A 14,561-nucleotide genomic window follows, 5' to 3' on the forward strand; every position below is an offset into this window, starting at 1 on the left:
TCCCGCGCTTCAGCCACGTGGCGCAACTGCGGGTGGCTGAGAACCAGGATCAGGCTGGGGAAAGTCGCTCACACGCCCCCCTCCCCAGCTCCCTCTCTCTCATGGAGGTTGCAGCTGCAGGCATCGTTGGAGCCAGCTCTGGGAGCTCGCGTGTGCAACCCGACCCCCCCCCCCCATCTCTCCAAACGGTTCCACCAAACGGTGAGTCTGATTTGCCCCTGGGCAAAGGAGTCTGGCTGGTTCCCCCCCTTTTCTCCTGTCACCCTTAAGCTCCTCCCCTTGCATGCCCCCTGCCCCTTGGAACAGCAGAAGAGACACAGAGCAGACTGGTCTTGGTGTGGCGGGGGCAGGCTCAGGGAGTGAGCGAGTTATTCTCTCCCTCCTTTCTGTTCTTTTCTCAGCGCCTGAAGTCCTCTGCCATGGCTAGCCCCCCCCCCCCGCCTCAGGAGGGCTGGCGGCGTCTATTAGCTGGGAGGACATTTCTGCCACCATCCAGTCCATGGTGCAAGCCTCTGTCTTCACCAGCATGGCTTCGGCCATGGCTTCCTTGCATGCCTCCATTCCTGGACTGGGTCTTCCCCCCCGGGAAGGGCCATCCACCCTTTCTCAGGCTCCCCCTGTTTCTTCTCTTGACCATGCTGAAATCGAAATTGAGGTTTCTCCTCCCCCGGCTAAGAAGCAAAAGAAATCTGGGACCTTCAGTGGTAATCTAGACCACTCCCGGGTTGTAACTGAGTTGGATTCTGAGGCTGAGGGTTCTCTCCCCGGATCAACCTCCAAGGATAGGGAGTTCTCAGAGGAGGATTACCCCTTATCTGATCAACTGCACACCTTCCTTTTTCCCCAGTCCAGTTCCCTAAGTTATTCCATGACATAATTGACACCTTGGAACTTCAACCTGCTACACCTCAGTCTGCTGACCCCCAGCCTGGCCCCTCTCGCTGTGGGGCCTCCTCTGTCTCCCTAATTATCAGGAGCCCCTTCAAGGGTTCCCACTCCCTGATTATTTCAAAAGATTCATTGACAAGGAGTGGGCTGCTCCTGCCAAGCCCAGGGACTCCTCTTTGCCTATGGGAAAATTTTACAAGGTGGCAAAGGAGGACCTTCCCAAATTTAAGCTGCCCCAGTGGATGCTTCAGTAGTTGCCCTGGGCTATCCCTCAGTCCTGCCTACAGACACAGAAAGCCTGCCCAAGGATCCGGTTGACAAAAGGATTGAGTTAGCCGCCAGACGAGTCTTTGAAGCATCCTCTAGCTCCCTCAGGGCCTCCGTGTCTTCCTCCCTTAGTGCTAGGCCACTAGTTTTGTGGATGCAAAAGTTTGCAGAGCAATATCAGCTGCCTTCCAAGGCGTGCTCTGACCTCCGGAGAATGGCTTCTGCGGCAGCATTTATAGCAGACACCTCGGCAGACTCTCTTCAACTCTCAGCAAGAGCCATGGCTACTGGGGTGGCAGTTCGCAAAAGTACTTGGCTGCGTAATTGGGACGTAGATGCTGCGTAGCACGCCAAGGTGGTAGCCCTCCCTTTCCATGGGACCAAGTTTTTTGAAGAGGACCTGGAGCCCCTCCTTGTGGAGATCAAGGGGAAGCGCAAGGTCCTTCCCACCAGACCCTAGCCTGCTATATCTACTAACAAGCCTCGCCAGTATTCCTTTCGTGCCTCCTTTCGTGCCCACCCATCAAGTTCCAGCTCTGGGAATTTCTACAAATCCCAGTGCTCCATCTGGCAGCCTAAAAAGTCTTCCTTCAAGCCCCACTCCCAGCAGTCCTCCCGTTTTCCTGCCAAGTCCACCTCCAAACAACGACTGCCCGCCATCCTTTGCCTTCCCCATAGGTGGAAGGCTGCTGTTCTTTGCTCACAAGTGGGACACCATTACAACGGACCAGTGGGTGAAGGACACCGTGCACAGGGGCTTCTCCATTGAATTCAAAGCTGTCCCACGGGCGCCGGATTCATGCAAGCCTGCAGGCCAGCTTGCCCAATCAAGCATGCCCAAACACTGGAGGCCGTTCGCCATCTACTACAGATTGGAGCCATTGAGCTTGTCCCAAGACCCGAGTGGGGCCGGGGGGGGGGTCTACTCGCACTTCTTCACTGTCCCCAAGAAGTCTGGAGAGACCTGAGCCATTCTCGACCTCAAGTGGCTCAACAGATGGCTACGCCAGCACCGTTTCAAGATGGAGACGCTCAGATCCATCCTGATGGCCATAAGGAGGAACGATTTCTTGGCCTCGCTGGATCTTCAGGAGGCTTATCTGCATTTGCCCATTCTACCATCTCGAAGGCGCTTTCTCCGTTTTGCCTACAATGGCGCTCACCTCCAGTACCGCTGTCTTCCATTTGGATTGGCTTCTGCGCCGAGAGTATTCTCGAAGGTTCTGGTAGCTCTCATTGCACACCTGCGCACCCAGGGGGTGGCGGCTTTCCCTTTTCTCGACAATATCCTTCTGAGATAAAGTTCATTCAGAAAGGGACAGCTACACGTCAGCAGGACCATCCACTGTCTAGCCTCCCACGGTTTTGTGATCAACAGGGACAAGACTCATCTAGTTCCCTCACAGCGCATTCTCCATCTGGGCGCAATCATAGACATGCACCTCTATCAGGTCTTCCTTTCTCAGGAGCGTTGGGACAAGATCACGCAGCTTGCCTCCTCTGTCTTGAAGTCCAGTCACTCAGATCTCCTAACTCTGGCACGCCTCTTGGGCATGTTTACTTCATGCCAAGACATCATTCCATGAGCCAGATTCAGGGCAAGAGCTCTTCAATACCTGCTCCTGCCCTTCCAGGATCTCATCACCAACTGGAGGAGCAAGCTAGTAAAGATGGACCCGGCCTCCAAGCTGGACCTTCGCTGGTGGCTGCAGCCACGCAGACTGAGCCAGGGTTCCCCCATTTCTGTGGTCGAGCGGACAGTTCTCCATACAGATGCCAGCCTCCTGGGCTGAAGGGCCCATCTGGGGGACAGCCCAGGGAAGGTGGTTTCCAGCAGAGGCAGCACAAAGCATCAACTACCTAGAGCTTTGAACCATTCTGTTAGCACTGAGGGCCGTTGCTCCCCTCCTGAGGGCCAAGGACATTCTGGTTTACACGGACAACATCTCGGTCAAGGCCCACATCAACCAACGGGGACACACACTCAAAGTCACTGCAGACTCAAGCCCGCTTCCCGTTCCTATGGAAAGGAATGTTGCTTCCATCAGGGCGGAATACATTCCAGGAGTCAGCAACATCATGGTCGACTGGCTAAGTCGAAAGGAAATCGACCAGTCAGAGTGGCAGCTCCACCCTCAGGTTTTCAGAATGCTTCTCAAGCAGTTCGGCCCCTTCAGCATGGACCTTTTCACTTGTCACCTCAACCACCAAGTTCCTCAGTTCTTCAGCAGGGGTCGTTGTCCTCAGTCTGCGGGCACAGACGCTCTTCATCTTTGTTGGCCAATGGGTGTCTTATACGCTTTCCCTCCGACCAAGCTCATCCCCAGGGTCGTCTCCAAGATCAGGTTGGAGCGGGCGGAGGTGCTACTAGTGGCTCCCTTCTGGCCTTGTCATCCTTGGTTCCCAGATCTGATAGAGATGTCCACCCTCCCTCCCTCGATGGCAGGCACAGGGGGGATTTGCTCTTGCAGGGTCCAGTCTGTCACCCTCAGCTTCAAATGTTACACCTAGCTGCCTCGAGGTTGAGCAGCGCAGACTAGCCACCTTGGGCTATTCAGATCCTGTTCTTGGAACCCTGTTAGCAGTCAGACGGCCCTCCACCAACAGGGCCTACAATTACACCTGGTGGGCTCTTGCAGTCTGGTGTGCCTCTCGCAATACATCTCCTGAGTCCATTAAGCTTCTTGGAGCTTCTCCAGTCTGGCCTCAAAAAGGGCATTAGTACTTCCACCCTCAAAAGGCAGATCTCCGCTATCGCCTCCATTCTAGGTTACCCCAAGGGTACTAAATTAGCTTCCCTCCCACATGTGAAGATGTTTATCTGAGGAGTCTCCTTGCTCAATCCTCCCCCTGTAGCTAGGGCCCCTTCCTGGGACTGTAACCTGGTCCTGAAAGCCCTTTCCAGACCACCCTTTGAACCCTTGGCTACCTGTTCCCTCAAACTCCTTACCTATAAAACTGCCTTCTTGGTAGGGATTGTATCAGCCAGGAGAGTTTCTGAGATAGCGGCCCTCTCCATGGCCAGGGAGCTTTGCCAGGTCCACGAGGATTGGGTGGTCCTCCTCCCTGATCCCTCCTTTATGCCTAAGGTAAATTCCATGTTCCACAAGTCCCAGGAGTTATCCTTCCTTCCTTCTGCCCTAACCCTTCCCACCCTCTGGAGCGTGAATGGCATTGCCTGGATGCGCGAAGGGCCTTGGCCTTCTATCTTGATAGGACCTCCTCCTTCAGAAAGACTGAGGCTCTATTTGTCTCCTTTAAGCCTAGGAAACAGGGTCTCAAGGTGTCTCCTTCCTCTATCTCTAGATGGGTGAGGGAGGCTATTGGCGAAGCCTAGAAGGCACAGGAGATAGAACCCTCCACTGGCATAGTGTCTTACTCTCTCCGTGCTGCAGCCACCACTGCGGCCTTCAAGGATTACCCTCCCTTAGAACAGATTTGCAGGGCTGCCACTTGGAGCTCTCCACACACCTTTGTGAAGCACGACAAGATTGTTTCCTTTGCAGCTAGGGATGCTGCCTTTGGCCACAGAGTGCTTCAGAGTGTGGTCTCCCACACTTCAGGCAGCTCCCGCCCTTGAGGAGCACGGCTTGGGTATTACCCACCTTCGGCTGACTGAACCCACCATGGAGAAAGGGGAAATTTGAGCTTACCTGTGAATTCCCCTTCTCAGTGGACTCGATGGTGGGTTCAGTCCCCCGCCCTCGCAGCCTGATATGTGGGACACTCATTCACCTCCAAGATTCTGGTTAAGTTGATCCAGTGGTTTCTTCTGATTAGGTTGCTCTAGTTGATCCTTTTACCTTACTGTACAGTTTGGGGATCCGAGTCAGCCCAGTTAGAAATCTGTGTTTTTCTTGGGGTGGCTGTCTTGCATTTCTCCTCAGTTCTGTTTTTGCAGAGATTTGAGATTCCTTATGCAGACTGTGCGTTTGGAGAGGATGTTCCTTCTGGCTTTTGCAGTCTGGGAAACCAGGGGGTGCTCCTCACCACAGGAAGTTTTCACTTGACCTGCTTGCCTGGGATGAGGAGCTACCCACCTTCTGCTGACTGAACGCACCATGGAGTCCACCGAGAAGGGGAATTCACAGGCAAGCTAAAAATTCCCCTTTATCTAGTACTTGAACAATTTTTTTTTTTTGCTTAGCTTTTAAAAGTTAAATTGTCACGGCCATTTGTTCTATAGTTTAATGCATATATTTAAACTGAGTGTTATGTGTACTGAATACAATAATAAGCAGAACATCATACCAGTTTTCTGTGAAAAATGTAACCACTATTAAATTTTTCAACAGGGATTAAATAGCCGAAATAGCTTGCCAACACCGCAGTTAAGGCGGAGTTCTGGCTCTTCAAGCCTACCCCCCATTGAACAATCATCTTCTCGATGGGAACGTAATAATGGCAAAAGATCACATCATGATTATAATTCTTCAAGGTAAACTTCAGTATAGAATTTATATAGTCCTCATATAGTTTTATACAGTTTCATATTATGCAGTACTGTGGCGCAGTTGGCTGCACCTTATTGTCCTTCGGATGTGCAAGTGTATGACTTTTACATTCTGTGAAATGAACATGTTCTTTGGGAGCTTGACAGATGGTGGCAGTGGTGGTTGAATGAAACTGCTGTATTTTTATATATTGTAAGCCTCCTTCAGTTTCTTGTAAGCAAGAAAAGTGGGACATAAATGATTTAAATAATAGTTATTATCTGTCCAAATAATAATTTGAGGAATTCTGGAACCTGTTTTTGATACAATATTTTGAATTGAATTAATGTGGTGTAGTTTTAGTAATGGTGCAGCAAGCAATACATTTAAAAATTAATAATATATGTTTACATAACTGTATTCTTCCAGGTTGCTTAAAGTAAAATTTGCTGTTTATTTAAAACGTGTATACCCTGCTCTTCAGATGACAGGTCTCCCAGAAAATAACTCATTGTAGTAGAAAAAGTGTGGGAGAGTTATGCCTCACTGGCATCCTGTTCTCCTATTCGCAAAGCAGTTAGTGATTCTATGTCCACTGTGTTTTATCCCTCTTACAGCTTGCCCAGTAAGGTTAAAAAAGCACAAACACACAAAAACAAGGAAGTACAGTATAAAACCTTTTTCAGACATTAAGATGACAAGATGCACCTCCACTGAAATCAAGATAACTCCAGGCACCTGAATGTTTTGCTCAATAATTGAGGGCAAATTTTATGAGGTTTTAAAAGAGGCTTACATTTCTAGCTTATTTTTAATCACAGAGTTTTAGTGTGAAATAGCATAATGTTGTTCATTCTGATCAGTCAATTTCTGTGATAATATAATCTAATACAGAAAACTGCACAGTTTGTGTATGTTCTGTTCCATATTTTCCTCCTGTTGAAACTTCAACTGGCACATTTAAATACTTAATCGAATGTACATTCTCACCCAACAATATTGAGAATCTCATGTCCTCACAAATGTTCGCTCCCCTAAACAAGAAATAGAGACTCTGCTAAGGGTTTCTGCTGCTAATCATATTCTACCTTAAAGCTTTTCCTTCCCAAGCCCATAGAATTTTCCCATCTCATTAGAATTAGCCTGTACAACAGGGGTCTCTAATTTGTTCGTTTGCCAGGGCCGTATCATTCATAACCTGATCCTATTGATGGTCTCTGCTGGTGGAACATGCTTTCTGGCCTTGTGAAAGTTGCACCCTTCTCGACTGCTGCTGGAGAAGCTGCAGAGGCCCAGTGCGCATCAGTGGACAGAGGAGCACCACCAGCAATGGTAGGGAGGGAAGGAGGCATGTCAGGAGGCAGGAGGAGTGGCACCCAGCATGGGAAACATGCACCGAATGCTACCTCCTTCCTTACCTCCTGACATGCCCCTTTTCTCTCCTCAGACCTCTCCAAGCCTCCTGATCTGCACACTCCACCATAGCATGCAGTGCAGCCCATTTTGGTGTGACTGAATGCTATGATGGGGGAAAGAATAGGTTTGGGCTGTAAGTCTTGCTGTTATAGTTGGGTGGAGGAGATTAATTATAAAAATAATATCTGCATTTTGTGCACAATTCTAAGTATGTTCACAATAGGAGAACACTATTTTTAAAAGTGTTACTAATCTAACATTTAGTGCAATTTTAGCAGAATAGCTACTTCTGCGTAGAGTTTGAAGGATTGGGGAGGATTACAGTGACACAAAAGATTCTAGAAGAACAGTGTTGATTAAATACAATATGCAATATGTTAATTTATTTTTTCAATATTTATGAATTTATTATAAGACATCTAAGGTAGTATAACTTAGTGAAGACTGATAACTTAGTCACATGGACTATAATGACATAATGAAGTAGTTGTTTTGAGTTTTTAATACAAAGTATATTTAAAATTATTTTACCTAGAAATTAAAATCTTAGACTTTGAAAACCTCCAGAATTTAATAATGTCCATATTAAATGTTTTGCTGCATATGTATTTTCTAGCTTTCAAACAGCAGATGGCATAGTTCAGCAATATAGCTGCAAGTTTATAATTGGTTGGGAACAGTAGAAAGTAACGCAAAACCTGAGACTTCTAAGAGTTCAAAATTATATTTGAATAAAGCACCAAAACAGCCTTGATCATCCAGATTTTGGTGTTAAAAACACATTATTATATTAGTAACAGATTAGTCAGCTGATATAGATATCCTAATTGTTTGTAAAATTGTATAATTAAGGTAAGATTTCAATCTTGTTTGGTCATTAACAGACTAACAGCCCAGTCCTAACAGGGCTGCCTATACTATGGTATGAGGCTTACTCTCAGGAAATTATGTATAGGATTGCATCTTTAATTGTGTTTAGAGGCCTTTGTGCAGAGAGTGCATTTTTAATCATCACTGCCGTTATTCTGCTATTTGATTCTAGTAAGTAGCCTAATAAAAATGTACTTGCATTTTTATTAGGCAGAGGAACTCAAGAAAAAATAAACTTTTTTTTTCTATTTAACATTTAGCCAAGGAACTTATCCAAATGTGCCTTTCAACACAAACTTGCTGACAATACCAAAACAAAGATCATCTTCAGTGACCTTGGCTCATAATATAGGCCCCAGAAGAGCTGGTAAGATACAAATGTACTTTGAAAAACTTGACTATAAAACTGTTTCCAGAGTAACAGCCTAATCCTTCTCCCCCCCCCCCCCCCGGCTGATGCAGCCATGTGCTGAATCCTGCGGGAGGGGGGTAGATTAGGAGGTAAGGGAAAATATTTTCCTTGCCTCCCCATAAGCGTTTCAACTGCCAATGGGGTCTCCTTGGACCTGCACCAACTCTTTAGCTGGCGCAAGCCCGAAGATAGAAAGTGAACTTACCATCTGCTATCATAAAGGATAGCATCCTGTGCAAGTTACCCACAAAAAGTACCTCTCCCACGCCTCTGCCCTCCCCCACCGATCTGCCTGGTTCGGTAGGCACTCCCTATCCTGCCACTACATGCCACCTCACCAATAATAATAATAATAATAACAGGTATTTATATACTGCCTTTCTTGGTCTTTATTCAAGACTTTATTCAAGGCGGTTTACATAGGCAGGCTGATTAAATCCCCGTAGGGATTTTTACAATTGAAAGAAGGTTCTATCTTTCAAGAACCACAACAGTCCAGGTGTTTCACTCTGATCTGGTTTCACATTCTGGCCTCCATCCTCCCACGCTCAGAGCAGATGGAATAGCTCGGCTTCAGCTTGTCAGCTGCTTCAAGGTCGCACGGTGCCGGTGGCCTTGAACTGGCGACCTTGTGGATGTTATCTTCAGACAGACGGAGGCTCTACCCTCTAGACCAGACCTCTAGACCAGACCAGACCTCTAGACCAGACCAGACCAGACCTCTAGACCAGACCAGACCAGACCACTGGCATGCAGGTAGCATACAGCTTCATGTGCTGCTGGAAGGCCATTTGTGACAGCTGTAAAGCTTGTTCCACAGTTGGGGCACTAGTTCAGGAAGCTGCCCATGCAAATGAGTAAGCTGTAATATATGTTTTAATAACAGCACTATATATTACACATTAAAATTTGTTTTGTTAGAATTTTCGTAAGTGCTAATACTAAGACTCTGGGATAGAAAATCATTTTTGTGTATTATAGATGATGGACATCATCCAGAAGACATTTGACTAATTCTTCATACCACCTGAGGGGTTTAACCCCAACCCACTCATATTCCCTCCGTAGCAGTTCCATATGTTGCATAGCAAACTGCTTTTGAAAGTTAAAAATAATTTAATTTTTAAACAGCAGAAGTTAAAAATAGCTTAATGCAGTGCAAAGTGCTGTTAAATCTTTGTGTGCACACAAAAGGAGGTATCTGAATTGTGGCCAAAATTTGTGGGATTTAAACAGGCATGTTTTGCTTGCACTTAAGTCATAAGCAAAGGGCATATCTATACCACGGACATAATTTGATTTAATGGCTATTCTCTCTCCCACAGAAAACATGGGGACTATTCTGTGAGAGACTTTGTGGTCTCTTAACAGATTTATCAGCTCCTTCAGCAATCTTCAGGCGGTAAACGTTGGAGTCCTTAGTACCACTTTCTAGCTTGTCTTTGTATGCCTGATGGATGATATTAAGCAGCTTGTCACTGGATCAGTAACAAGGTGCTGGTTTATAGAAGATTCTAGTACTTAAACACTTGTCGGCTGCATTGACCTTACCTTATTTTGAAGCGTCTGTGAAATTCATACATGCTTGTTAAAAAAGACATATGCTTTATCACTGAGAGAATCTGCTGATTAAGTTTTCAAATCTTCAGTTCTAATGTTGCACATATATAAATCCTGTATAGTGGAACAGGTATGAATACACATATGTATAACCTTAGGTTTATGATCACTCACATGCCCAGATTACAGTTCAAGATATTTGTAGATTTCTTTTATTGGACTGAGTACTTCCATGCTTCTCAAGTATTATTTGTTTGACTCTTTCTCCTTAGGCCCTTCTCCAAATCTAAGTTCATCTGGTAATGTGAGTTCATCTGGTAATGGATTCCTCTCTAGTGGGTTTCACCGATCACCTGTAGAATTTCCCGATACTGCTGATTTCCTTACTAAGCCAAGTGTAAATGTGCATAAACCTTTAGGATGCACATTTAGTTCTTGGGAATATCAACAACAATTTAGAATACCTTCATATTACACATGTAGTAGGTAATGTAGTATTTCTTTAATAATGCATGTGTATAAATATTAATATTTCAATAGCTCTTCTGTAGTAGGACACAGAGAGTAGCAATCCCTATGTACCTGATTCCATAGTAGACTTCTCATCTTATTGTTGCCTTGCTTTTTGCAACATGTTTTACATAGTTTTTGGCTGCTTTTCCTTCTGCTGAGATAATCTCTTCCCTTGTTGGTTTTGTGTGCTGGCAGCAGACTGTGCTAGAAGAAAAGATTGCATGAATGCCCTTGTAGGGCATTTCCCTTTTTTATAGATAGCTCTCTCCCTTACACTGCTAATTTTATGGAAAACTAGCACCTTAAAACATGGTATATAAGCACTTGCTCTTATGTTTATTCCATCCTTGAAGGTTTGTGCTTGGATGCAACTAAAATTGTACGGACACTCTAACTAGGAATTGTAGCAGTTGCATTCCACTGGTGATATAAATCTTCTTTGTGTACACATGGAAAGATAGTATTATATTCAGAAAACTGTGAATAGAAAAGAAAAATGACTTGTATCTTGTTTATTTTTCTTCAGTTGTGGACGACAGGCATTCAAGCCTGTTGCAACCTCATTATCTGAATCTGCTGCCCAATATCAAAGCCAAAAATCAGGTAGAATTATGAATTGCGTGTATACTATATTTGCTATCTTTGTTTTGAAAACTGGTTACTCGTTTTTAAATACTTATGGATGCCTTACAGAAGTAATAGAGGTCAATAAACCAATGAATCAATAAACCAATAAACTAGCACGAGAAATGCCAAACTCTTGCTAGTTGGTTTTCATCATTATCAATATTTGATCTACAGGTATAATTATCCTAATTATCCACAGATTTTTCACCCACAGTTTTATCTCAACACGATGAGAATGGCCCTTTAAATTAAGGGAAAAAGTAGTTTAACAATAACCTCATTAATGGGGGAGAGGGCAGCTAGCAGACAGTCCATCAGTTATACTCTCTCCAGGCTTAGAACAGCTTCAAGGCAAGTAACCCCTCCCTTTCCCCTAAGCATGGGAAAGAATACAAGTGATTATCACCTCCTCTTTCACAGTGCTGCATTTTGGGTGAAGGGAGGGGTCGCTGCCTCACGCTTCAGGTGGGTTGCTGCCTCGGAGTGAAACCTTTCTAAGCATCTGGAGAGAGAATGATTGCCTGCCTAATGCCTCTGTCCTGCATTACAAAGGTCAGCAAGGGTGTTTTAAATCACTGAGCAAAAGGTCATCATATTTTAAATTGATTTCCTTTATGCAATTTTTGGGAACTGAACCCTTGTGGATACCGAGTCTCAACCTGTATAAGTATTCATGATTGGATCGTTACTGGAAATTGTTTGCCTTAAAATGTATTTTAAAGTGGTGAGAGAATATTTTCTGTTTGAATATTACTTGAGCATTAATATTACTCAAATATTAATTTGAGTTAACCAAACTATAGATTAACTGGGCCAATAGTTATTCGTATGACAATATAGCTTTTGCCAAGATCTGTCTGTCTGTCTTGGAAGAGTTTGACAAGCCTGCTAAGGCATAATTCTCACAAATAGTAGATGATAAAGTAAACCTGTTTCTTAGTCATTTCAGATTGTATTTTGGGGTCATATGATTGAATTTTCTGCCAAATTGAAACCCCCTTCCTGGACCCAGTCCCATGGCCCATGGCCTGGGTCCATGTGGACTTGCTCCAGCAATTCACTGATGCAGATCCAAGCAGACTCCCCTGTGCTGCAGAGGCTTACTCTGGGTAAGGAAACATCGTTCGCTTACCCGGAGGAGATCTCTGGGACTGTTCTCCCCGCCCCTCAGGATGCAGTCTGAGCCATTTTGGTATGCTCGCATCAGTGGGGCACAGAGAGCATAGGATTGAGCTCTTATTGTGCTACACCTTGGGAAAGGTGTAACTAGGTGCTTCTTGATTGTGCATGAGAGCTGCTTCAGTTAGCATAGGGTTCTGATTGACTTGTCAGTGAGGTTGGAGTGGGGAAACCAGGGGCTAGAGGCATTCTGTTTTGTGATCCCAAATAGTCATCTTTATCTTAAGCAAGTAAGTTCCCAAGATGATGGCATTGTTTTGTGTGTCTGAACAGGATGACAGAGCAAGGTGCAGCTGCTTGGAATTTTACTAGAGGCTTCTCCAAACAGGAGTCAAGGTTGTTTTAAAGAACTAATGTTTGCATTTTACTAGGGGTGTCTGGATGTGATGCTCCTTGGCATCAGTGTGATCAATGGCAACCTCTTACTTAGCATGCACCCATAACCATGTACACAGGACGCTGTTCATTCCCTGTTCTTCTGTACATACCGTCTCTTGTTCATCTCATTAGAACCCATGTGCCAACAATAAGCAGCTCTACTCCACTCCACATTTTATCGCTCTGTCTTACATCTTCAGGTGTCTTTTTTTATATTTTAACTTCATTGGCATCTGAACCTCAAAGACTAGACTTGGGAATTATAATAATGTCTGAAGTGTGGAAAAACCCGACAGTACCACACAGTTACTATTTCTGCACTTGGCTCCGACAGTGTATTGAACTTTGTACAGAAGTGACATGTTCCCTGCCTGGAGGATTTGCAGAATAAGGAACTTCCTGCATAATCAGTTCTTTGCACAGTGTGTGGATTTTCCTAGGTCTGAAACTACTATATTTTTTTACCTGGGAAAATGAAATACTTCCTCCAGATAGTCCATCCTGGAGCGATGTGCAATACATGTGGGCCCCTGTATCAGCGAAGTCCATATCAGTGGTTTCAATTATCTGTGGACACCCCCCCCCCCGGTGTGCCCATTAAATTACCTTTGTTTTATTGGAGAAGTGCTTGCAAAGCAAGTTCTTGTTTAACCATTTTGCTTAAACTGAACTGCTGAACATGCAGGCAATCAGTCTGCTCACTAGAGAGTGACTAACAAGAAGCAGGAGTTCCTGTTTCCTGTTAGCCTCTCTGGAACATTCAGGCTACTTGTCTGCATGTTCAGCAGTCCAGCTTAAGTAAGATGGTTAAAAAAGAACATTGCAACACATGCGCTTCTGCAATACTACAAAGGTAATTTAATGGGTGCGGGGGGCGCTATTTATATAACATTCCTTTGTATCCACAGTTTCTGGTATCCACAAGGGGGGCAGGAATGCATCCCCTGTGGGTATCAGGGCAGGAATATATAGTTGCACAAGAGTGACTATTGTACAGTTAGTGTTGGATTGGTGTTTGAGTAAAAAATAAAATGATAGGATATGCTTTTTCAGATATCACAGAAGGATCTTGGGTAGAACTAAAATAGTGTTTAATATATGAATGAATAAGATAGTGTTTCATATATGAATATGGCATGTGTTTATCTCTATGGAACAGTGCATGAATTTAGGAACTGTGGAAGAAATAATTAAATATTAAATGAACTGACTTTGATTCAACCAATGATATTATTTACGTTTAAGGTGAAGATGAAAATAGTGACATTTCAAAAGACTCTGTCTGCCTTACTGAGAAGCAGCATAATGAAAGAAGAGAAGCAGGAAGTCACAATCATCAGATGAATGAGACAGAGAATAATCAACCTGATGTAAGCATATCATTGCAGTAAAGCTTATCATGATGTGATTCATGATTTCAATATTTTACTGTAAACCCTTGCATCTATTTTTAGTATGTTGTATAGCATTTTCAGAGGAATAATGTTTTGGTGACTCTTCTTGCTTTGCATAGATCTAGGATATATTTTCAAAACATGAAATAACTCTTTTGACTGGTATTTCCAGCATGATATCAGCTTTATAACTTGAGATCTGTTTGTTTATACTCTTATCAGAAGTTAATGAGAATGAGCTTTCCCTGATATTCTTTTACCCAGATTATCCAAGCCCATTACTATAAGAATTTTGCAGTTTTCAGCAATGGTTTCCTCCTTGCCAACCATTCCTTACTTCACCCTTCTAAACTCCAGTCCAAAACTGTAATAGTACAGGCATGCCCCCATTCTGGAATCCCCCCCCCACTATTAAGTGAAACCACAGATATGGGTGAATGCCTCCCCTCCATCCTCTCTAGCCAAGGGGAGTGCTGCTCCCCTCACCTCCGAAGGGTCCTCTGAGCCTAGCAGAGGCTGCAGGCATCTGTCTTTTGGCCTCTGCCGGGCTCAGACTATGCCTTAAGGTTAAAAAACATGACTTCCAGTTTCTCTGTGCAACCAGAAGTCATTTTTTCAAATTTT

At 44.5% G+C, this 14,561-nt stretch overlaps 1 protein-coding gene across 1 annotated transcript in view; it reads left to right on the forward strand.

The window, feature by feature from the left end:
- PDE3B (phosphodiesterase 3B) overlaps nt 1-14,561 on the forward strand; it is an 87,177-nt gene that overhangs the window by 37,652 nt on the left and 34,964 nt on the right. The window contains exons 4-8 of the mRNA XM_066619355.1: nt 5,451-5,593; nt 8,135-8,241; nt 10,119-10,332; nt 10,886-10,962; nt 13,789-13,913. Coding sequence (XP_066475452.1) covers nt 5,451-5,593; nt 8,135-8,241; nt 10,119-10,332; nt 10,886-10,962; nt 13,789-13,913 — 666 coding nt within the window. The remainder of the gene's footprint in view (nt 1-5,450; nt 5,594-8,134; nt 8,242-10,118; nt 10,333-10,885; nt 10,963-13,788; nt 13,914-14,561) is intronic.

This window comes from Tiliqua scincoides, chromosome 1 (assembly GCF_035046505.1).
Source record: "Tiliqua scincoides isolate rTilSci1 chromosome 1, rTilSci1.hap2, whole genome shotgun sequence".
NCBI classification, from domain to species: Eukaryota; Metazoa; Chordata; class Lepidosauria; order Squamata; family Scincidae; genus Tiliqua; species Tiliqua scincoides.